The 26,381-nt window shown below is 35.4% G+C and overlaps 1 protein-coding gene across 1 annotated transcript in view; it reads right to left on the bottom strand.

Annotated features, from left to right (window-relative positions):
- The window catches only part of cd2ap (CD2-associated protein), a 52,067-nt gene extending 27,160 nt beyond the window's left edge, over positions 1–24,907 (bottom strand). Inside the window, exons 1-6 of the mRNA XM_051138696.1 lie at positions 24,623–24,907; positions 13,560–13,720; positions 9,331–9,511; positions 4,571–4,671; positions 3,557–3,677; positions 1,074–1,243 (exon numbers count right to left, since the gene is read on the bottom strand). Of these exons, the coding sequence (XP_050994653.1) occupies positions 1,074–1,243; positions 3,557–3,677; positions 4,571–4,671; positions 9,331–9,511; positions 13,560–13,720; positions 24,623–24,626 (738 nt within the window). The 5' untranslated portion in view covers positions 24,627–24,907. The remainder of the gene's footprint in view (positions 1–1,073; positions 1,244–3,556; positions 3,678–4,570; positions 4,672–9,330; positions 9,512–13,559; positions 13,721–24,622) is intronic.
- Between the last annotated feature and the right edge of the window lie 1,474 nt (positions 24,908–26,381).

Genomic DNA, 26,381 nt, shown 5'->3' with positions numbered 1-26,381 from the left:
ACCAAACAGTTGCTGGTGTCTGCTGACCTCCATAGTAGGGAAAGGAATACTACGAAAGTCAACAGGGACCATAAACTGTTTCAGCATTCTTCAAATTTCTTCTTTTATATTCAACATAAGAAAGAAACTGAATGGTCGTTCGGAACGACTTGAGGGTGAGTAATTAATGCGTAATATAATGATAAACTTTTCAATTTGGGGCGAACTATTCCTTTGAGTTATATATTATATTGTTAATAATAAAGTATGGGTTACATTACCAAAAACTTTAAAGGAAATTATGTTCTAATGAGTTTAAGACTTTTTTTTTCCTTTGAGTAATGTGCACTGATGAATCAAGCCCACCCGGGAATTCATAATGGATGTAAAAAGGTTCATCTTGATTTGAAGCTGTCTTTAAGAATGAAACTGAAGTTGCAAACAGCTGCCTATAAAACTAAGAGCAAACAAAAGGTTATGTAGCTTCTAGAAATATAAACACAACAGACACGTCACTGACACGTCTAGCAACTAAAATGCGCAAAGCCTTCCAGCTGTCTGCACATGTAACAAAAGCACAGACAGGGACTTTCTGCTCTCAGTCAGAGCTCAAGCAGAGCAAAAACGATAATAAAAGTAGTCGTCCATACAAGAACCCTTAAAAAACAGCCACCCTAAATAAGTCCAAAAATAGAGACATATTTCCTAAAAAGGAAAGTCTCACCATGAGACTGTCTGCCTATACGGTAAAGTCTTGAGCAATCACTGGCAAAACTTGTAGAGCAGTTAGACATGTAATTACCCCTCAACGCTCCATTGCTCATGGCTATGGGAATGGGCAGCAGTGATTTTCATACAAGCCAAGGCAATGACATAATTTTATAAGGCACTATTATGTGTTCCTACTTCATCAATACTGGGATATCTTGCACATAACAATACGTAGGCACATTTAATGTACTCATTTTGAGTTTTCTGCTTAATGTGAAGTGTTTATTGCAGTTACTGCGATTGATACTGCTCCTGCAGTTTATAGGAAGAAAAGACTTTGAGGAAGGAAAAGAAGACATTGTCTGGTGCAGAACAACACTTACTTTTTCTTTCTTTTCCTCATTATCAGATGGTAATCGTTGAGAGACTCTGAGTTTTACAGAGCCCTCTCTGAATATGTCACCAAAGCCAATGCCCTTGATCTTCTTCGGTTGGGCCATGACCCCGTTGCCTTGGTGGGGGGACGTAGGACTAGATGCTTCATCTCTGCCATCTGTGAACACACACTTCTGTTTGAGCACTGCCACAACAAGCTTTACAAAGTTTTGATAAAAAAGTCTGTCATATGCACAGTAAACTGTATAAACATTGTTGAAACAACTGATATTATGAATGCACATAAACAAAAGCACTACAAAAGTTTTCATAAAAGTGGTCCATAGGAGTTTTGCACTACACACCAGGTTTGCTGAAGTCATACAATACATTTGTGTAAGGAACAGATCAAAATTTAAAGGGGTCATGAACTGAGAAACCAAAATTCCTGGAGGTTTTGACATATAAGAGGTCATTGTACTATAAAAACATCTTGTAAGTTTCAGAACTCAAAACTTTCCTGCTAGTGTAAAAACAGCTTATATTGAAGCCAGTCTGCAAAAACGACAGGTTGTGGGAAGTGCCACTCTATGATGTAATAGTGGCTAAACACGGCCTCAAAAAACGCAGAAGATTGACGTCTGCTTCTACATTGTTGCCTGTTTATCCCGGCCCACTGATTCACGCACACAGTATAAACAATGAGAGGTAAACGCAGGTCTACGCAGAAACCAAATGATAAAGATTGGTCGGAATAAAACAAGACACTGTGCAGTGCCAAACTGTGGAAGAACAGTCTTTACAGTGCTTTCCTTCTGATCCCAGTGTTAGGAAAGAGTGGATGAACTTTATTTTTAATGAAGTTCCAGACTGTATTACTGTATTTGTTTACTTCATTTTACGGCAGATTCGTTTAAAAACATTTTGATGCAGGACTTTCATAAAGATTGAAACTAAAAGAGGATGCTGTGCTGACTATATTGGATCTGACAGTAATGTCGCACTACACAACTATAACTGTTTTTATTGTGGTCACTATTGCTTTGTCTTTTATTACAGATCATTTGATATGTACTGAATAGTTTTTTGACCTAAATCACAGAAGTGTCCATCTATGAAGGATGTAGGCTGTTAAACTGTTAGCCAAGTATAGCAGTGTTGCGTAAACGGCGTTTACTTGTGAGTTCACAAGCCACCATGCCCATTTTAAGAGTGTTCTGATGGCGGGGGGATAATCTTGATAACATTATAAGTGGACCTCAGACCTCAGATAGTAAAAGGCCGTTCATGACCCCTTAAAGTTGGAACTGAAAATCTTGATATCTTCCCTAACTTTTCTGCAAACATTAAAGTTCATGACAGAAGTAGCTATGTCCCATTTATGAACGAATCGTTCTTATGAATCTGTTCCTGTCGAAGAACTGATTGATCAAGCAAAACTAATTTGAATAATTTGTTCAAACAAACTGTTCAGTCTGTACAACATGTACAATTCTTTACAATTTCTCCTTTTGGTCTGCAGAGAAGAAAGAAATTCATACGAATTTGGAGGAACATGACATTTAATTTTTTGGGTGAACTATTTCTTCAAATGAACACCAAATAATTATTCAGTATAGGACATTATTACTCAATGTATACTGTTAACCTCCATTATCACACACTTTCAGGTTTAGAATAAACTATGCAACCAGTAAGAGGACATTTAAACGACCACTCAGTTTGGGGTTTTTGGGCAAGATTTTTGAACGTTTTTAAAAGTCTGAATGCCCATCAAGAAGGCATTTATTTGATCAAAAATACAGTAAAACAGTAATACTGTGAAATATTATTACCATTTAAAATATTTTTTTCTTCGGAACAGCAGCGTATAAAATACCGAATTGATCAAAATGATAGTATCGAACCGTTTGAAATAAAATATATACTGGTATTTTTCCAGTGCCGGTATAACACACACATTTGTGTCCCCTTCCAAAATTGCTCTTGAGAAATTTTGTGTTTACTGTTACTGTTAGGTGAAATTTACACCCTTGGCTTCATAAATTTAAGGTTGAACCACTGATGTCACATGGACTATTTTAACGATCTCTTTACTACCTTTCTAGGCCTTGAATGTGATAGTTGCGTTGCTGTCTATGCAGGGCCAGAAAACTCTTGCATTTTATTAAAAAAAAAGTTCATTTGTGTTCTGAAGATTAACGAAAGTCTGACGGGTTTGGAACAACATCTTACTAACCCCAAACTTTTGAACAGTGGAGTACCTTTGTTCACTTTATGGAATTTCATTCAACATTTTTCAGTTGGGTTCAGTTGGCAAAATGCCTCAAAAAAACCAAAAAAACAAGTTATCAACTGCAAATTCATGACTAGATCTAACATCTCAAAAACGCCGCGCACACACCCTTAAACGTACAAAAAAAACAACAAAAGTGTCTGTTGAGTGTTTTCTTGTAAGGACATGCCCTTTTCGAGATAAGCTGAGCTGTACCTGGCTCGTCTGTTACGTCGCTGGTCTCTGTGTCTTCAGTTGAATCTATTTCTTTGACGAAGTTGGAAGGAAAGAGTCCAGACTTCCCATTCATGCTTCCGCTCCACCAGCCCTCCTCAACCTAAAAAACACTCACAGTCAGCACTAATTCAGGAACTGTCCAGTCAAACATTTATTTTCAAAGATAGTGGGTCTCAACTGGTTTCACTTCAGGGTGGAGATTTTACACTGGGCATCAAGTGACAAATCAACACAACAGAAAAATTATTTAAACCAAGAATTCCCCTACAAAACTCTCCTATAAAATGCAAAGGCTTAAAAATATAACATTATGGTGTGTTTTTTTTAAACGTCTCTTTAAAATTAAATAGCCAAAAACAAAAGAAAACAGAAAATGAACCCATATTAAATGTAGTCTGGCATAAAGTAGTCTTGCATCTGTCATTACTTCTGTTTTTAAAGATGAGGAAGATGTCAAGCAACCTGTACATGTTGGCATTTGTCCATTTATCTGGTTAACATCTACTAGCTAGTTAGATGAATCTACACCACAATGCTGTAGAGTTTGATCAGACATGCTGTCTTTGACATACGCAACACATGATGTAGTCTATGTTAGCCCATTTATTTAATTCTATTTATTTACAAACTATTTACAGTGATATGGTTACTTGAATTTTTTTACTTGCATTTTATATTGTTGTTTTCTATCCTGTCTGCAACCCTACCAAAACAGTAACACTTTGGGTTCACAAACCACCACTGGAGAACCACTGATCTTCATACGTTACAGATGAAATCATAAATAAAAATTACACAGAGATTTCTCATTTCACAAGAAATGAAAATTAAGGAACATCTCACTACTTTATCATCAGTTCTCATACTGCAGCATGCAAAAAAACTATCAAAAAACATTTGCCATGCGTGGATTTCTACAAATGTAGACGGGTATATTCAATGCAATTTTAAAAGCATTCAGTTACATTAAATACAAATGCTGAAGCTACTGACCTCCTCAGTGATGTCAATGATATCTCCAATCTTCAGTTCCAGCTCATCTTCATTCTGAGGCACGTATTCAAACAGGACTCTGCACTGACGCTTCTTGGGCTCTGTAATGAAGACACAACAAGTCACTCTGGATCTGGCCTGACACGCTCAGCCAATAATGCCAGTTTGCAGGAGGAACATTTCCTACAGCTACCTAAAGAGGGCTCAGTGAGTAAAGTCTAACTCAATCAGGAAGAGTCTTTATTAAACTTGCATGCACACATACACTCACACACAAACACCACACCCTGTCCTTGAAATGATTCATGTGCCCTTTAAAAAGAAAACGCAATGGCAAATTACTGTACTGGCTATATATTACATCCCAAATGTAGACATGTTACCTGTCACTCAAAAACTAAACTGAGAAATGTGACCATGGACCACAAAACCAGTCATAAGGGTCAATTTTTGGAAATTAAACTTTATACATCATGTGAAAGCTGAATGAACAAGCTTTCCATTGATGTATTGTTTGTTAGGATAGGACAATATTTGGCTGAGATACGACTATTTGAATATATGTAATCTGAGGATGCAAAAAAAAAAAAAAAAAATCAAAATATTGAGAAAAAGCACCTTTAAAGTTGTCCAAATGAAGCTCTTACTAATGCATATTACTAATCAAAAATTAGGTTTTGATATATTTACAGTAGGAATTTTACCAAATATCTTCATGAAACATAATCTTTACTTAATTCCTAATGATTTTTGGCATAGAAGAAAAATCAATAATTTTGACCCATACAATGTATTTTTGCCTATTGCTACAAATATACCCCAGCGACTTAAGACTGGTTTTGTGGTCCAGGGTCACAAATGTTCTCAACTTCTAGACCTTCTACTACTTGTGGACTGGGAGAAATGTGCAATTATTTACCAATTACACTACCGTTGAAAATTTCGAATCAGTAAGATTTTATTGTTTTTTTAATTTATACTTTTATTCAGCAATGATGCACTAAAATGAAAGTGACAGAAAATATTTAAAATGTTTAAAAAAAAAAAAGATTTCAATTTCATATAAATTCTGTTCTTTTGAACTTCATATTCAAAGAATTCTGATAAATATAAATTTTTTGAAACATTTTTTAAATGTATCGTTTTTTTAATTTTTTTTTGTCTTACATGCTCACTTACGGCTGCATTGTTTGATCAAAAATACAATAACATTGTGAAACATTATTTTTTATAAAACCGTTTTTTACTTTAATACATTTTAAAATGTAATTTATTTCAGTGATGGCAAAGCTGAATTTTCAGAAGCCATTACTCCAGTTTTCAGTGTCAAACGATCCTTCAGAAATCATTCTAATATCAGTGCTGTTGTGCTGCTTAATTTTTGTGTAAACCATGATCAATTTCTGAATTCTTTGATAAATGTCAACTAAAAAAAACAGCTTTATTATTATAATTATTTGAAATATATATTTTGTAACATTATAAATGCCATTACTGTCTCTTTTATTTAATTTAATGCTGACCCATTTAATGCTTTTGATCAATTTAATAATTCTTGCTGAATAAAAGTATTAATTTCTTCAAAACAAAAACTTTTCTGACCCCAAACTTCTGAATGGTAGTGTACCTAGTATTAGGTTGATACCATGGTACGCGAATATAGTAGGGCTGTCACTAACGATTATTTTGGTAATCGAGTAATTGGTCGATTATTCTGACGAATAATTGAGTAATTGGATAATTACATATTCTGTTAAGGTAATAAAAATAGGCCTATGCAAACAACAGCCTGTACCATTTCTTAAAATGCATATATAATACCAATGAGGCAATAATAATTGGTTCAAATGAAGTATCAAAAACAAGTAATCACATGGTTTCATTGAACAAAACTGTGAAAATACATAATGTATTATAAACATTAGAAGTAATGTACATTATGCATTATATCCAATGCCTGCAGAAGGCGCCAACGGCCTGACAATTGTTTTCACACTTAACTGCGCAATCTAATCCGTGTTTAATATTGACTAAACAACATTTAATGTCTATTTGAATTAAATGTTCCATTTCATTATAATAAAAATACTACAGCCACTGCAATTTCTTGAATATGTGGACATCAAAACGTGTAAACTCAGTGTGAGGGTTTGAGTTTTTATTTTGAAATCGCAATGAACAGTTGGCATGTTTAGAAAGATATTGATGCATTTTCCTGTGTTTGCATAGGTTTGTAAATGATTTACCTCGCAAATCTGATGAAATGGTGCACTTTGTGTTCCCAGATGAACGTTATAATAAACCCAAACTTACAACAATAAGCAGAAATAGAGTTTGAAACACTCCACACATGTAATTGCTAACAGTTTGTGTGGAGCCACATTTACTGTGAACAGAGCAGCTCTGAGATGCATATGACCTACACACATGTAAATAAAGCGCATATATTAATCCTGCATTGCATATATTTATTTAATTGAATCGTAGGGCTTGTGAATTCACAATAGCACTATGCTTTATTATGATTCTGAAATGAATTTAATATATCACGCAGACAAAGCAAACGGTCTAATACTGCGTTTCATGGATTCTTGTCTGTGGAATGCACCACTTCCGGTATTTTGCCGGTTACTTGACAAGGGCAAATTGTAGTCGAGGATTTTTCATCTTTTTGAATCAAGCACTCAAATTGAAACGAGGAATTGTGATAGCCCTAGAACATAGTAACAATTCATTATCATGGTATATTGAAATAAAGCAGTACAATGGTACCACCACTCTTTAGTTTAGTAAAAGGCCCAGAACATTATTTCCTCAAGGGTACAATGTGATAAACCTGTACAGTAACCCAGAGAAAGAGAGTCAACGCAACTACATTCCACTGTTATCACTGTTTCAGATGATTTGCTCAGCAGAAACCTTGAAGGTAGGTCAGCATTATAATCGCTACGTGTTCTGTGACAATGTTCCTGAGCAGCTGCAGTTGATCAAGCGGACTTCCTCTAAAATCTGAGACAGCTGTACACTCAAGATTGAGACAGAGGAAATGAAAACAAGCTTTATGAGCCAGTAAGAAAGCTACTGCTGCCCACTACTGGCCAAAATGTAATTTTCAAAACCTTTTTTGTGCTAAACTATGATTCAATGAAAACAAAGACCAATCCGTTAATAAAAGATTTTACCATATGCTGTACTATGGTAAACTATATAAAAATCAACCACAATGACACACCATTACAACAACAACAACAAAAAAATATCATGCAGTAAGAAATGTTAACCATGATGCTAATTTCCATTAGACTGAATTGGACTACTATCTACTAACCACACTGCCTTCATCCAAAGACATGTCAGTCATCCCGATGTCAGCAAACTCAAACACACAAAATGATTTACAGGTAGAACATGTTTCTGATTGGCTACTATTGATCAACGGCTACAAAGCGTGGGCTGCCTCATTACTGCTATTGAGTCTAAAACTGTCACAAAGACAGATGTGTGGTCTGTCTGGTAGTAGGGACATTTTATGTCTCTATGTTAAAGGGACAGTTCACCCAAAAATAAAAATTCTGTCATTAATTACTTTTCCTCATGTGGTTCCAAAGTCGTAAGAGTTTCGTTCACCTTCGGAGCACAAATTAAAGGGGTCATCGGATGCTAAGATTACTTTTACATGCTGTGTGGCGTCACACCGACAGAGGCCGCTCCCACGATAGTTGACTGACATGAGCGTTTTACCTCGGATCAGCTGTAACAGTCCAACCTCCATGTTTCGATGCCAGAGCAGGGATGTAGGTTAGACAAGAATTGAGCGTTTGAAGTGTTGTGTTGCTGTATGTAATAATGAACATAGTGGTCGTCATTTACTCCCGACATCTGAGCCGCTGAAGATGCAGTGGATTACATTTGTTTGTGAAGGGAATGCGCCTTAAGATCTACATATATCCGTCTATGTTCGTGCGAATCATTCATGATCCAGCTTCACTTACAGCAGAAGTGTGTATAAGGGTTTTTTTTTATGAATCTTTGCGATCACCTTTCCTAATAATGTGCTAGTTAGCAAGTTTAGCGGCTAAATGCAGCTAAAGTAAACAGGCTCGTCACTCCACAGAGAGAAGTGGGGGCGGGGCGAGCAGAGCTCTTTTGCATTTAAAGCAGCCTCGACCAGAACGGGATGATTTTTGATTTTGGAAAGGTAAAAAGGGTGCTGTTTACACTACCACTGAGAATTTTTAACCAAAGTATATTATAGACTTTTCATTAAGATCCTAAAGAATCATATCAACTTGTGGAAAATGGGCATCTGATGACCGCTTTAAGATATTGCTGATGAAATCTGAGAGCTTTCTGAACCTGCATACACAGCAATGCAACTGATATGTTCAAAGCCCAGATAGGTAGTAAGGATATCATTAAGATAGTCCATGTGATAGCAGTGGTTCAACCTCAATTTTATGAAGCTACGAAAATGCTTGCTGTGTGCAAACAGAAATAACTACTTTTAGTCAACAATTTCTTCTCTTCCGTGTCAGTCTTTGACATGCATCTTTGACATGAGTCAGGGCCCTGCAATGTCAGAAAGCTCTCAGATTTCATCAAAAATATACTAATTTCTGCTCCAAAGATGAACGAAGGTCTTACGGTTTGGAACGACATAAGGGTGAGCACTTAATGACAGAACTTTAATTTTTGTGTGAATTATCCCTTTAAGGAAGAGCTGAAAGCTGTTAGAATTTGAAATAAAAAAAGAAACGCACTCTTTTTTGAGGCACGGGGTTGAGAATGGGGTTGTAAGCCAATTCCTCCTGCCGGGATGCCGTAGGTACTGATTCTCTGCACCAGGCTTGCCACATTCCCTGATGCTCGTCGCTGTATCGGAGTCTCTTCTTTCACCTCCTTCGGCTCCTCTTTGGACTTTGGCTCATCTTTTTTCACCTCCTTATTTAAAAAAAAAATAAAAAAATAAATAAGAGAATCAAATATCGCATATGGCATCACATATGCAGTATGGCAAATTATACATCATGGTAGGAGTCATTTTAAACCACAGACACAACATGTGATGTTTTCCCTGGAAATTCAAAAGAAAATGCTTTATAAATTAAATAATTAGACACTGCCTATTTTGGAAAAATCCAGTGAATGAAATGCTGCACAAATGAAAGGTAATTCATCATATTTAAATATTTTCTCAGTTGATTTGGAATCTGACAGACGTTGTACCTTTGTAAGTCATTTCCTGTTTTGATTTGTCTTTGTATTTACATATAACGCCATGTTTCTTTGTCACTCATAGCATTGCAAATATACATAGTATGAAATGAGCAAATAAATACATTTAAATGACAAAAAAAAATACAATAAATACATCAGAATTTGAGGCAATCTGAATTCAAATGGAAATGGTTGAGAGTTCAACCTTTATACGCCCAACAGCACCTGTAAGTTTTGTTTATTTTACCATGAACGCATGAATTCTTTGTTAGGTTTATGTTCTACATACATCATTACATTTACATTCTTCACACCCACATCAAGTAAAACTCTACAGAAACCACCAACTAGCACCTACATTCACTGTTTCCAAACACATGCAAATTCACCAACACCACAGCCTCCCTCACACATTCAGAAAAAGGTGGGAAGAGAGGGACAGAATAGAAACGAATGAGTGATAAGATCTCCAGCGACTTCTGACTGCCGCGTTCCCATACGCCCTGAGACTTATCTAGTTGAAACTGGCTCTGTTCTTTCTCTCAATTAATGCTATTTGTAAATTTTTTTTTTTTTTTTTAAATTGCATGGATATTAGTAGATCTGAGGTATAACACTAATACTATAAACAAGAATAAAGATTCCTGAGTTGGTAGAGCCAATGTATTACACCTATTAAGGGTTCAATACAGCACTGAATTAAGAATTCTTTTAAATTCTTGAATTTTAATTAAGGTAGCAATTAAAATGCAAAGAAGTAGGTTTTAAATTCAAGCAAACTTCAAGTGTAAGTGTGGTTTTTAATAACAGATTTCTCCATACGAATTACCAATAAACATGTCAACATAAACAACATATTAGGTGTTTTACACCAGACTCTTAAATTGATTTTAAGTTGTCTGAAATGTATCTATAGTGAGTGTATGGTGAAATGAAAATCTAAAACTTAAAATGAGAATGAACAGAAATTAACAGGTTAATAAATTATATAATTATATTCATGTGAACAACTTTAAATCAACTCAGTGAAAAAAACTGTTTAAAAAAATAAATATTTTAATAATTTATAATTTTTTTAAATATAATAATTTTAATTAAATAATGAAATAATAAAGTTACATTGATTAAACCACATTTGCTATGCAATTTTCATAGCACTGCATTAGTATTACCACAGAAACTCTACAGAAGTCTTTTTAGCTGGGTTTTGATGTACTTAGACAGGGTTTGGGTTTGAGAGAAAGGCATGTGGAGCAGTGCATTTTGTTTCCTGGAGGCTCCGGTGCAGAATGGAGAATGCCACAGGCTGCATCCGCTCCAAACTTCCTGTCTGAGATGCTGACAAAGAAATTCCTTTTTGTTACTCCCCACTCAATACCTAATTTGAGGTCAGCTTTCCCAACCTTTTAAAGCTCCTGGTTTTCTTATAATACAAAATATAAATAAATGCTAAAGTACTATTACACACAGACTCTTTTTCACTGATGTCTAGGTTTATTTCAGTGGCATTCATGATTCATCTAGAGCACATGATCTTCATACAAGCAGAGAAGACACTCCTATCCTAGTGAAAATTATACCAACCATGTCTGAACCAGTAAATGAAATTACACGTCCTCAGTTATAAAGTATAAATACCTTAAAAAAAAAAAAAAAAAGTCAATAAATAAATAAATATAAAATCTTCAAAACACAATGTTCTAAATGCACAATTCCTGAAAATCAATTTTAACAACACAATATTGTACAGTTTGTGTATAAACTATTTTTTTTTCTTTTTATTAAACAATACTTTTCTGTTTTTCTGGCTCTTTAACTCCTGTGCTATCTGTGATCTGTGATTCAGCGCAACAGGCAATCAAATCCAGCGCCACGTTATGAGAAACAGAATGAATAGAAACCCAGACAAAACATTACCAGTAACACGTTTTCCAGACACAACTAGCCCAAGATCTTATTTAGACACGAGCCAACAGACACACAAACTAAAGCAAGCTCCTTACCTGCTCGGTTTCCATGGTCTTCTCCTGAAACCACCTGAGTATGACTATCAAATCTTTCCGGGACCAAAGTTCAGTTAAGGGAGTGGAAGATTACCTCACACCCTACTAAAGGATCTCCGCAAGGAAACACAAGCAATAATTTTCTGCCTTTGACAAGATTAACCATTACAGCTGACTTTAAAGTGAGTTTCCTCAAGCGGCCTCAGTAGCAACTCAAAACGCTAATTAAGCGGTACACAAATTGAAGATGAGACTGCAATACCTGCAATGACACAATGGTCAGATTTTGGAATTCAAAACTTGTCATGTTATACCTAATGATAACCACTTCCTTCCTGTTAACACTTTGTTTTGGCCAACCACAAGGCTTTTTAACTCACAACACTTACATAAAACCAACATATTAAAGGGATAGTTCAGCCAAAAATGAAAATTCTTTTATTAATTACTCACCCTCATGTCGTTCCCAACCCGTAAGACCTTCATTCATCTTCTGAATAAAAATTAAGATATTTTGAGGAAATCTAAGAGCTTTCTGACTCTGCATAAACATCAATGCAACTGACACGTTCAAGGCCCAGAAAAATAGTAAGGATAACAAAAAATTGTCCATGTGACATGAGTGGTTTAACTTTAATTTTAGGAAGCTACGAGAATACTTTCCAGGTTCTACGCCAGCAGCACCACATTGAACCACTGATGTCACATGGACTATTTTACCGATATCCTTACTACTTTTCTGGGCCTTGAACGTGTTAGTTGCTGTCTATGGAGGATCAGAAAGCTCTCAGATTTCATCAAAAACATCTTAATTTGTCTTCCGAAGATTAACGAAGGTCTATCAGGTTTGGAACGACATGAGGGTGAGTAATTAATGACTGAATTTTCATTTTTAAAGGGGTCATCGGATGCCCATTTTCCACAAGTTGATATGATTCTTTAGGGTATTAATGAAAAGTCTTTAATATACTTTGGTGAAAAATACTCAATGATAGTGTAAAACAACACTCTTTTTACCTTGCCAAAATCAGCTCTGCAAAAATCATCTCATTCTGGTAGAGGCTGCATTAAATGCAAATGAGCTCTGCTCGCCCCGCCCCTCTCTTCTCTCTGTGGAGTGACGAGCCTGTTTACTGTAGCCGCATTTAGCCGCGTTGAGCCACTAAACTTGCTAACTAGCACATTATTAGGAAAGGTGATCGCAAAGATTCATAAAAAACCCCTTATACTAACTTCTGCTGTAAGTGAACCTGGATCATGAATAATTTGCACGAACATAGACGGATATATGTAGATCGGGAGGTGCATTCCCTTCACAAACAAACGTAATCCACTGCATCTTCAGCGGCTCAGATGTTGGGAGTAAATGACGACCACTATGTTCATTATTGCATCCAGCAACACAACACCTCAATCGGAAATATTCTTGTCTAACTTACATCCCTGCTTCGGCAAGGAAACAAAGAGGGAGGACTGTTACAGCTGATCTGAGGTAAAGCGCTCATGTCAATCAACTATCGTGGGAGCGGCCTCTGTGGGTGTGACGCCACAACAACAGGCATTTGAGAATGGCTTGATTTGAAAAAGGCAATATTATTTTTACAGATTAATTAAAAACCACTGCATGGATTTTTATCATTATAGGGTAGATTTGTACATACACTGCCAACACACATTAATGTTTAGACAACATGTAAAAGTGAACTTAACATCCGATGACCCCTTTAAATTAAAAAAAAAAAAATTAAAAAAGCATTTCTTAAAATTACCTTTACAAAGTTGTCTGGAAACAGGCCTCTTTTCCCATTAAGGTCTCCCTCCATCCATCCCTCCTCCTCAATTCGTCGCACGTTTTTGATCACATCTCCAAGCTTGAGGGTCAACTCATCTTCGTGGACGGCTACATACTCATACTCCACCACCACCTCAACTACAAAGGGGAGAACAGTGTCATTGTGAAACTCATTCTGTGATCAAGAACCTGATAAAGGTTGTTTGAGACATGATGGCACAGATATTAAATTACTTAAAGGAGTAGCTCACTTCCAGAACAAAAATGTACAGAAAATATACTTACCCCCTTGTCATCCAAGATGTTCATGTCTTTCTTCAGTAGTAAAAAAAAATATGTTTTTGAGGAAAACATTTCAGGATTTCTCTCTATATAATGAACGTCTATGGTGCCCCCAAGTCTGAATTTCCAAAATGCAGTTTAAATGCAGCTTCAGAGGGCTCTAAACGATTGGTTATTTTCTACAAAAAAAAAAAAAAAAAAAAAAAAATACAAAAGTACAATTTCTATACTTTTTAAGCTTAAATGCTTGTCTTGTCTAGCTCTGCGTGAACTCTGTGTATTCTGGTTCATGACAGTTTGGATATGTCACAAAACTCCCATCTCATTTTCTTCTCCAACTTCAAAATCGTCCTACATCGCTGCAGAAGTAAAAACCCAGTGTTTACAAAGTGAACATGCAAAGAAAGTCAAACACCCTTTACAAAAAAGGGTAAAACAGTGATGTAGGGTAATTCTGAAGTTGGAAGAGAAAATGAGATGGGACTTTTTCGACATACCCTAACTGTCATGAACTGGAGTTCACACAGGGCTAGACAAGATGAGTGCTTAAGGTAATATTTTTAGAAAATAACTAACTGTTTTGCTAGATAAGACCCTTCTTCCTCGGCTTGGATCGTTTAGAGCCTTTGAAGCTGCATTTAAACTGCATTTTGGAAGCTAAACTCAGGGGCACCACAGAAGTCCATTATATGGAATCCTGAAATGTTCTCTTCAAAAAACATAATTTCTTTATGACTGAAGAAAGAAAGACATGAACATCTTAGATAACCAGGGTACATTATCTGGAAGTGAACTACTTTAACAAGGATGTACAGTAAAACACAACCAAAGCCTTTTCACACCAAATACAAACTGATAAAGCAAAACAAATCCAAAAATGAATGGTTTATCTCACCAACAAACATTCATGATTTGGCAAAAAATATCTTTAAAAATGTAAATAATTAAATAAATAAAATACAACATTGTTATCACAAACTCATTATGTCTTCATTATTATTTATTTATTTAAATAAAAATATTAAAAGAGAAAAATTTCTATAGTTAAAACTTTATAAATCTCTAGCTTCCATTAACTGTCGTACTTGTGTCCACAAGAGAGGATGAGGACGTAGGCATAGTCTCGCAAAAACCAAGTTTGTTTACAGCAAAGGAAAACCAGTCTCCTCTTGGCTTATATCGAAATCGATAGTTTTCTTTACAAATCCTCGTTTTTTTTTTACTTCGTAGGCATTTACCTACGTCCTACATCATAAGTCATCCACTAGAACGCTACTTTCTCGTGAACACAAACACATCGATTCGCTTCAGAAGGCCTTTATTAACCCTCTGGAGATGTGTGGAGTACTTTTATGATGGATCGATGCACTTTATTGGGCTTCAAAATCTCAACACCCATTCACTGCAATTATAAAGCTTGGAAGAGCCAGGACATTTTTATTATAACTCCGACTGTATTCACCTGAAAGAAGAAAGTCATATACACCTACGATGGCTTGAGAGTGAGTAAATCATGGGGTAATTTTTATTTTTGGTTGAACTAACCCTTTAAATGTTTGCTGATTTTACCAGATTTTTTTTGTTCGTTTTTCATAGTGTGATTTCTGATAAACTGTGTTGAATTCAATTAAAATCTCCTAACAGTCGTACAAAGATAACTTAGCACAAGGGTTGAAGTTAACACAGATCAACATGAACTTGACTAGTCAAATATTTATGTCCTATATAGTTAGTTCCGTCCTAATATAGTTAGTTCTGACCTTTAAAAAGTGAATAAACACTCTGCACCAAGACCACAGAACAACCATGTGGAAATCTAGACCTTGCCCTTTACAGCCACTATTGTCTGACCTCTTTGTTCAGCGAAAACTTCAAATCACTGGGCCAGCAGAGCACAGCCTGTAAACAAAGTTTTAATCAAATATAGGTATGTTTCCAAGGACAAAGCCTAACAATCATCATTTTCACAGCTAGAAGAGCACTTACAGCACTTTTCAATAGGTTTGGAATAACCGTTTCCAAGCAAAGTGGTGTCCATCAAGTTTCAGGCAAACACAAACAACAATGTCTGAGCAAGAAATGTGCGTTTCTTTGCTACCTAATCATTACCACCGACACCCAGACACAAACATCTCCCAACCATTTCCAGAGTCTTTGGAAATTGTTGTATAGTATAGTTAGACAATGCCTTAGGAAAAGTGCTAAATCTGGTTGTGAGAGAGTTACGTGTGTCTGCAAAGAATGCGATCAGCTGCATATGCACACAGTACCTCTGTTGACAAAGGTTATTTACACAGCGAAGCCAGAGATAGCAGAGACTTCTCATGGAAAACACAGGGAAGAGGTCAGCATGTTTGACAGGATCTCATCCCTACCTTGTCTGGCTATGCCTGTACAAAGTATTTCTACAAACAAGTATGTAACAACTATTAACATCAAACGAAATTCCCTGTTCAGCCCGCATATTCTGGGGAATTCTTTTGGGAGCATCTGTCAAGAGATGCAAAATAAACCAGTTTAGGCCAACATGATGATGAGGAATCTGTTATGCCCCATTCTAAACGATTTTATCATCGTTATGTTGATCACTAGTAGCTGCTGGATGTCCTATCGTTAGCATGGGCTGTGTAACTCGTCATAGTTTTGAAAATCTGATCCCAAATGATATGCATTGCCAGTAAAGCAATATGACCTGGTTTTGATTTAGGTTTTTATGAGGAAGAAGTTTTCTTGCTGCTAAAAATGTGAAAGGTGTACAAACTGCAGCAGTGAATAATACAATATACAGTAGAAGTCAAAAGTTTACATACACCTTTTTTTAATTACTACTTACTTATTTTACCAAAATAAGAGGGATCATACAAAATGCATGTTATTTTTTATTTAGTACTACTGACCTGAATAAGATATTTCACATAAAAGACATTTACATATAGTCCACAAAAGAAAACAATAGAATTTGTAAAAAAGTCTCTGGTCAAACGTTTACATACACTTGATTCTTAATACACTGTTGTTGAATGATCCCCAGCTGTGTTTTTTGGTTTAGTCATGGTTGTTCATGAGTTCCTTGTTTGTTCTGAACAGTTAAACAGCCTGCTGTTCTTCAGAAAAATCCTTCAGGTCCCACAAAATGTTTGGCTTTTCAGCATTTTTGTGTATTTGAACCATTTACAACAATGACTGTATGATTTTGAGATCCATCTTTTCACTCTGAGGACAGCTGAGGGACTCATATGCAACTATTACAGAAGGTTCAAATGCTCACTGATGCTTCAGAAGGGAAAATTATGCATTAAGAGCCAGTGGTGTAAACTTTTGAATGGAATGAGTAGGGGTAAATTTTTCTTATTTTGCCTAAATAACATTGTTTTTTCTATTTAATACTGCCATTCAGAAACTACAGAAGATACTTACATGTTTCCCTGAAGACAAATTAAGTTAAATTTACCCTGATCTTCAAATTGAAAAAAATTTCACCACCCCCGGCTTAATGCAATGTGGTTCCTTCTAGAGCATCAGTGAGCGTTTGAACCTTCTGTATTAGTTGCATACGAGTCCTTCAGTTGTCCTCAGTATGAAAAGATGGATCTCAAAATCATACAGTCAATGTTGGAAAGGGTTCAAATACACAAAAATGCTGAAAAACCAAAGAATTTGTGGGACCTGTGGGATTTTTCCTAAAGAACAGTGGGAAGTTTAACTGTTCAGGACAAACAAGGAAGGTTGAACCACTATTTCATCAATGTCCTTTCTAAGTGTCTGGGCTATGAACGTGTCCCTTGTTTTGCTGCCTATACAGGGTTAGAAAGCTCTCAGATTTCATCAAAAATATCTTAATTTGTGTTCCCGAAGATGAACTAAGATCTAATGGGTTTGGAGCAACATTAGAGCGAGTAACTAATGATAGAATATTAATTTTTGGGTGAACTATACCTTTAATTTGTGCTTCAGTAAATACAGTAAAATTCCCAAAACTAACTCTAAAAAAAAAAAAATAAATAAATAAATAAATCCACTTACTATCTACACTTGACTAGAACAAGGGACAGAGCACACAAGGTCAAGCATCTTACAGCTCCCTGGGAAGTAAAGCTTAAACAAAAGATAACCAAGGACATAACTCAAGCCTTTCTGAGCAAGCACCAAATCATGTGTTGTCATCCCTCCTCTTGAATGGAAATCTGTGGCCACTATCTGTTTTTAAAACTGTGACTATGAGGCAACCAGCCTTCACATTGTCTCTTCCTCTTCTTGTTGGTAACTTTGCAGAAGACAGTTACATATAATGTCAAACCACCATACATTGTGGTTAGTTGGTTTTGCTTCTAATTTAGCCTTCACCATGTTTACAGTCCTAACAGGTGGGGGAAGAAGAACATCTAAATTAAGAAGAACTTCCAAATGAACTAACTCAAAAGGCTTCATTATCATGTCACTTAGAATATACAAAGTATATCTTATTTTATATGCTGTGCTCTTATCACTGGTCAGTGTCAATACGACCGAAATGCAGAGGCTAACTGAGGTCAGGATGTTAGAAACTGAAAGTGTCTAGTAAAACAACAATATGACTCCTTCATGTAGCTCACGCATCCCATGTTTCATGCTGACTTAGCCTCTCTGTTTTCGCCTGCCGAAGCATCCTGATCTACAGCAGAGCTTTGCAGAAACTGTCATAATGACATAGTTGGCCGACTTGGCATGAGTGTCAGGAGCAGATCCAGAGTCTGCGACTCCACTTTCATTCCCTCTTGTTCCCTCCACAGCCATTTAGAAAGGAAAACAGATTAGGTAATTTACTTCTCTACGTTATGATTGCCAAAATCTCTTAAAGCTTTGCTTAAAATGCTATTCATGGCTGCCAGCCTGTGAATAACTACAGGAATATATCGGGTCAGTGAAAAAACACAAAAGACTGAAGAGTAGGAAATAATTTCAGCCTTGAGTCCAAGAAACAAGGCCTTAATAAGGACTGTTTAAGTTTTATCCAACAAGCAATACCGTCTTTGAAATTACCCCTCGAACTAATTTCCATAGGTGGAGCTGAAGCCCTTTGTTTATTCTAAACTTCAGAAACAGTTACAGCTCACAGATGGATGAAGGAGCCAAAAAACACAAAAGCACAGAATGGTTTCAGTTCAGTTTTTTTTGTTTTGTGTTCTATAAAAAAAAAAAATTTAAAAAAATTAAAAAAAAAACTGCTTCTGGGGTTGGAAAAACATGAGCAAATAATATTATTTAATTATTATTTCATAATGATATTATTTGAGATAATATTTTATTTAGTAGTGAACCATTCATTTAAATTGTAGTCAGACAAAGAAAATTATGATGACTTTGATCATTCATTTTTTAGGCCATTTAACACAATGTCTATATCGCAAATCGTGCTAGTGATGACACATAAGGCCACATGGACTACTATTCAAAAGTTGCATAAAAATAATCAAGTGACAGTAAAGATTTTGAATGACAAAATATTCAAATGTTGAAAGAAAAATACAAAAATATTAAAGGTATATCAATTAATTACTCACCTTCATGTCATTCCAAATCTATAAGACCTTTGTTCATCTACAGAACACAAATTAAGATTTTTTTTTTTTTTTATAAAATCCAAGAGCTTTATGAGCCTGCATAGACAGCAACACAACTGACACTTTCAAGGCCCAGAAAGGTAGTAAGGACATTATTAAAGTAGTCTACAATTTATGAAGCTACAAGAATATTTTTAGTGTGCAAGAAAACAAAAATAGTGACTATATTCATCAATTTCTTCTCTTCTGTGTTAGTATTTGATGCGAGAGTGTCACTGTTTTATGCTGGGTTAGAAAGCTCTCAGATTTCATCAAAAATATCTTAATTTTTGTTCCGAAGATGAATAAAGGTCTTACGGATTTGGAACGACACAGGGTAAGTAATTAATGACAGAATTTTCATTTTTGGGTGAACTATCCCTTTAAGCAACTGTTTTCAACACTAATAAGACGAAATGTTTCTTAAGCACCAAATCAGCATATCAGAATGATTTTTGAAGGATGTGACACAAACTGGAGTGATGGCTGCTGAATAGCTTGCTACCAGAGGAAAAATGACATTTTAAAATATATTAAAACAGAAATTAGTTATTTTAAATTGTAATATTATTTCAGAATATTATTAACTGTACTGTATATTTAATCAAATAAAAGCAGACTTGGCGAGTATATATGAGACATCTTTCAAAACCATCAAAACATTGAAATCATACCAAACAGACACATTTGACTGTCAGTGTAGGTTAGAGCTTTGTCAAAGCTTCAGATGGCATGCCCACAAACCATCTGATGCATACTGCACACAGAGTTGGCAGAAGTTTGTGATTTTTAATATTAATTTATTCTGTGCTGTCTGTACAATCTCTTATAGACCTCTGACCACTTGAACATTGCTACCTTACTGCAGTATTGTTTATTTAAGATACATAAAAACTGTGAAATAAAATGTTTACAGAAAAACAATAAAACTACATAATGTATCTCTACCTTACAAAAAAAAAATAATAATAATAATATATACATCAGATGTCGGGAGTAAATGACGACCACTATGTTCATTATTACATCCAGCAACACAACACCTCAATCGCTCAATCGGAGATATTCTTGTCTAACTTACATCCCTTCTCCGGCATCGAAACAATGGAGGTAAGACGCTCATGTCAATCAACTATCTTGGGAGAGGCCTCTGAACTGGAATCTGAGAATGGCACCGACAGACATCTGAGAATGGCTCGATTTGAAAAAGGGGATATGATTTTTACAGATTAATTAAAAACCACTGCATGGATTTTTATCATTATAGGGTAGATTTGTACATACACTGCCAACACACATTAATGTTCAACATGTAAAAGTGAAGTTTACATCTGATGACCCCTTGAAGTTGGGATCTACACTTTGTGTTTCTGAGTTTCACATTTGCAAGATGTTTAACAAATGTTTTCAATGTTATCTGTACTACCATACTGTACCTGACCTATGTATAAAAAAACAATAACAATAATTAAATGAACAAATAAAACTAGGGTTGGTTAACAATCATGTCAGAACAAATGGGCGGCTCTTGGCCCAGATTTTCTGCCTACAGTCAAAAGTCTGATTATGCAAGACTAATTAGTGACAGAATAACGACTCCACAGCAAATTCTAGCTGAAAACGTTCTTGATTCTGAACATGAATGAAACTTGCATAAAGTGGTTCTATTTTTTAAAACCATGTGCTGACAACCTCAAAATTCCAGAGGCAAAATTATTTAAAGAATATGCTCACTGCAGAAGTGCAAACCAGGCGACTTGTGTGTGACCCGAATCAGTGATAGAGGTCAGACGTTAAATGGGTCAATGGCTTCATAAAATAAAATTACTACACTAAACAAAAAAAACACACATACAATCAATATGTGACTGGAGCTTGGAGGAAACAGAGCAAATAATATGGGACACAATCAGTTCAATTTAACCTCAAAGTGCCCTCAGGCAGTTTGGACTGAGCTAATCAAGACCCTGGTTTGACACACACAGTTAATAAACTAGTTCTCATTTAAAGATTTGAAAAGTACCTGAAGCACTTCAAGAAAGGTTTTTCCAACATACAAATGAATATAATTATGAAGGCCTTTTGACCAGTGTGAAATATGGTGAGAGCTTTCAAGATCTTGAACAACAAGTTATTCTTTATTTGAAAGGACTATTATTTCGGCTCCATATGTGAGCTAGCCTGCTCCTCCTTAAAGGAACACTCCACTTTATTTTGGAGGTTTTTTTTTGTTTGTTTTTTTTTTGGACTTTGGTCATTTTTGAGATGCTAATAGTCTAATCAGATTAAATGATCTATGTTAAGCTATGCTAAAAGTGCTACCGCCAGACCCAGAGATCGGCTGAATGGATTCAAAAACAGTAAAACTCAACTGTTTAACTTTAGGGGGAGTTGGAAAATGAGCCTATTTTCAAAAAAGTGGAGTGTTCCTTTAAAACCATACATGACGCTGTATCATTTTTGGTTTCTCCAAGCAAAACATTTTGTCAGGTTCAGATCCAACCCACTGTGAGGTCCAAAGTCTGAGACCACAGAGAAAATCTAAATTCTTAAGCGTGTCAGTCAAACACAATCAAGCACAAGATTATTACACATACTTCAGAGGTCAACCAAAGTCCTTTCTTCAAAATTGCTTTGCAAAATAACTAGTAATGCAGTAGTCAGCATGCAGGGAGCGGCTGCTGAGATTCCTCACATATTTTCGGCCTTTTGCATGATGTCAAAAACAGTGATTGACATGTAAGGAGAAAGTTTATTCAGAACTTGTTCTATTTTTGTTTTCTATAAAAATACTGAAACAAAATCATGTTCATGCATCGGTTATTATTATTAATAGGTGTTCAACGTCAGCATTCTTTTACTGATGTAGAAGGAATATCATACAAAGGCACTCCGGTAGGGTTTCCTTCACCACACAGCAAGAGAAACAAGTGCTTGAACTAAATGTGATGTTATCAGTTCAAATAAGACTTTAGTGGTTCTGCACTAACTTCAAAAATTATAATTTTCTTAATTATGCACACTGCCATTTAAAAGTTTGAGGTCTGTTAGAGTGAGGGTCTGTAGTTGTGGTCAATTAAAATCCACTGCATTAAAAAAAACATGCAACCTACACAAACTATGACGTGCAACTAAAAATAATTAGGCCACCACTTAATTGTTAAACAATATGACAAGGCCATCTGTAGAGCAGATTCCCACATGAGAGGAAAATAGATCAGTGTTAAAGATCTCATTGAAACCCGAGATCAGTGAGAAATATTTACCTATTGTCATTTCGCCTGTACTGATTTTGTTTGCAGTCAAGACCAGACACGACCAAGCAAAGTCCACTCACACCTGTGTAAAGTACACTTGCTACTCTAACACACTTCCAAACTTCCTGATGGGTTCAGTTTCCAATCCAGCGCTTACATAACTCTGTGACAACTTGATGAATTACTGACGAGGTGGGGGGAGAGCACTCAAGGCCACGAAAGCAACCTGTCTGCCAGCCGGCCCGCAGCCCACGCCACACATTTACTCTAACCTACAGCTGGGAAAACAAATGAGCATTATGCTCCATGTAACATGTATCTAAAAACTCAAACATTTCCTCAAAATGTTTCCTTTGAGCCATACTGCTTATTCGCAATCAGAAGAAAATGTAAAAGAAACATGTTCTAACACATCTCCCACTCTAGTATGTATCTTAAGGAGGTCATGTTTGAAATCAAAAACTCTGCCCTACAGTGTTATACCATCATAACACATAATTCAGGTAATCACATGGGTAACAAAAAAGATCTAAGAGAGTTCTGCCATAAGCCATATTAACCAGTCATATAAAATGTACTTCTGGATGTGCAATCAGCTTCTGGCTACTAACAACACAAATATGGCCAAAAATGTGGCCAATAAAACAAACACAGCTCTCACTAATTCCTGTAGTATAATAAAAATAACAGAAAGTACAATAAGTGTCAACAACCTGAAATTGAGAGGAGGAAATATGGAAATGAAGCTAACCTAAAAGAGGATTTGTAGACAACTCATAACATTTGCACTTTATTCAAACCAGCAGAGTACCAGAGCATGACTGTGCAAAACAGGTACTAACCTAACGTTTTCCACTTTAACATCTGTTCACCTAAAACCTCTCTAACTTCTAGCAAGGGAGATGCTTCTTTTTAAACCTGCACAGTTAGTAAGTTTTTGGGTAACACTTTAAAATAAGGTTCATTAGTTAACATGAAATGTTAATAAGAATGAACAATACTTCGACAGCATTTTTTTTTAATCTAAGATAATATTAATTTCAACATTTACTAATGCATTATTAAAATCACAAGTTGTGTTTAACATTAGTTAAGGCAGTGTGAACTAACATGAACAAACAATGACTGACTGTATATTTAATTAACTAACATGGTCTAAGATGAATAAACAGCGTAATAATCGCATTGTCCATTGTTTGTTCATGTTAGTTAATACATTAACTAATGTTAACAAATGACAACTTATTGTAACGTGTTACCAGAATTTGTTAGCCTTTAGCTGTCTCCAATTTGTCTTACTAATAGTTTTGGAACTGATACAGACACCATTATTTTGCTGTTATTAATAACAGTAGTAAATCGGGTCATCGCACATCGTGTCATGTGATGTAAACATGACGGCGCCCGTAAGGGGGCGACCCGCTTCGTGTTAAATAAACCTGCTTTTTCTAGAAAACCGACATGGTTTGGACTTGCTGAGTGCTTATCATTGTAATTAGATGTGTCAAAATGCGTTTTTTCTTTAAATATAAAATTGTATTCGTCAGCAAAAATAATAGAGTACACCTTTAAGGGGGCTTCCCTGGAAGTGAGCCACATCAACTACTACAAACTGCTTTTAAAACAATCTAACAACGTCTACATCCGAAAGGTAAACAATAATATTGTAGTGGCAGAGAAGGGAGTCATTAATCTTGACGTAAAACGCCTGGAATTTACTGGTTTGGACAAGCCTAGCCAGTTTGCGACACTGGCGCCTAGTCAAATATTCATCTGATCACAACTTTTTTTTTTCTTAATTCAACTTGGATACAGTTTCATCTTTTAAAATGACGCTAAAGTGACTCGCTCGCACTATTTCGTTAGAAACTGAAACGCGAAGTGCCACTGTAACTGATCCATAAGAAGCGAGGTGAACTCACCCATACTGTCCTTCGATACAAGACCGTCTTGATGTGATGTGTACAATCTGCCGTCCTGGTAGCTGATGTTAGCTAGCAGGCTGGATGCTAGCGGTAAATCCTACTTGTGCGTGGAATCGTGTTGGTGAAGTGCTTGTTAGCGAGTTTATTTGCGCTACTAATCCATTCGACTTGGTTTTAAAGTCGGCCTGTTGTTTAAGTATGAGGTATGATTCTTGAGAGTACTGTGCAGGAAGTTATCCCGAAGTCTCCACCTTTCTTAGATTTGCCTCCGCGATATTTCATCGGGAGGATCCCGCGAGAAGTCAGCTTTCCTCACTGGAATGCAAGAAGCTGAGGTGTGACATTTTAGTGTAAATTGGTTATTCAGGCACAAATGTTCACGTCCACGCAAATCTGGCAGTGATTTGCGTATATGAAAATGGAATTAATCTATATATATTTATATAATGTATATTATGTAGCTTTTATACATACTATACTTTTCTATAATTTAGATCAAACATTGTAAATCAACTCGAAATACTAGTTTTTGTTGTATTAAAAAATAATTTTACTTAAAGTGTATTAATAATGAAAATGCGTTTTTTTGTTTGTATTGTTTATTATATCTTAAATATGTTAATACAAACAACACTATATTTTTTATTTACATTGGGGGTGGGGAATACCGGTCATTCTGCAGTCAATTTCTTATGATATTTTTGTCAGCAGAGTATGTAGGCGGTGAATCAGCTGTGAAATCTCGTCTTCTCTCAGTTGAATGTCTCTCTGTGGCTTAATTATTTGCATTCAATTTGGCTATTAAGCTTTTAACGGTAAACTGAAATTGCCTCAATCAAAGGAGATTTCCATAACTATGCACTTCCCTGAGTTTTATGGCAGGTTTGAAATAATAGCTTCTCAGCCTATGTTCGTGATTACAGAACAGACACAAAGAATTAAATTTACTGAGAAAGATTGGCTGCGTTATACTAAGGTTTACACTATGGAAGAAGGCTTAAAATCATCTGAAGGTAACATGACACCATTTTTATGCTACAAAAGTGGAATATGCAACCTAATTTTACACATTTTTATATTCTTCTTTTGATATAAATGATAAAAACTAAGGTTTGTTTGACAAGTATATAATATAAAATAATTGCAGAGAATTGTACCATCTGGTGGGCCCTTAAGTTTATTCAAGTATGCTATTTGAGTACTTCTTTTAAACTAAAAAAATAGGAAACTATACTTTCAGTCTACTTTTTATGTACTTCTCAGAAATATACTTAAAATGACATTTAAGTAGACCTGACTTATATTTAATTTTTACATCATGTTGTTTTTATACAAAAATAGGAAAGTATACTTTTAGCTTACTTACTTCTCCATAAAATGTGACTCATGAAGAGGTAATAATGACTGTCAAGCTTTGGGGTGTTGATCGACTCCATCTATGTTTTGATTATCACTCTGAATCCAATTCATAGTCTTTTTCATCTTTTTGTTCAATATATATATATATATATATATATATATATATATATATATATATATAATTTATTATTTATGAAACTTACCCACATTCAAGTGTTTATAAACAAAAGAATGCATAAAGCTAGAATAAAATGTTTTTGTTTACAAGCAGATGCCCTGTTCTTTTTTTGTGATATTTTGTATGTTTAGATATTCATATAACAAAATACTTAAATACTAACAAAATTATTAAAATTACTTCAAAGTGTACTAAAATGCTACAAGTATTTAAATAGTA

This window comes from Labeo rohita, chromosome 20, assembly GCF_022985175.1.
Source record: "Labeo rohita strain BAU-BD-2019 chromosome 20, IGBB_LRoh.1.0, whole genome shotgun sequence".
Lineage (NCBI taxonomy): Eukaryota > Metazoa > Chordata > Actinopteri > Cypriniformes > Cyprinidae > Labeo > Labeo rohita.
This window is presented reverse-complemented; position numbering and strand designations above follow the sequence as displayed.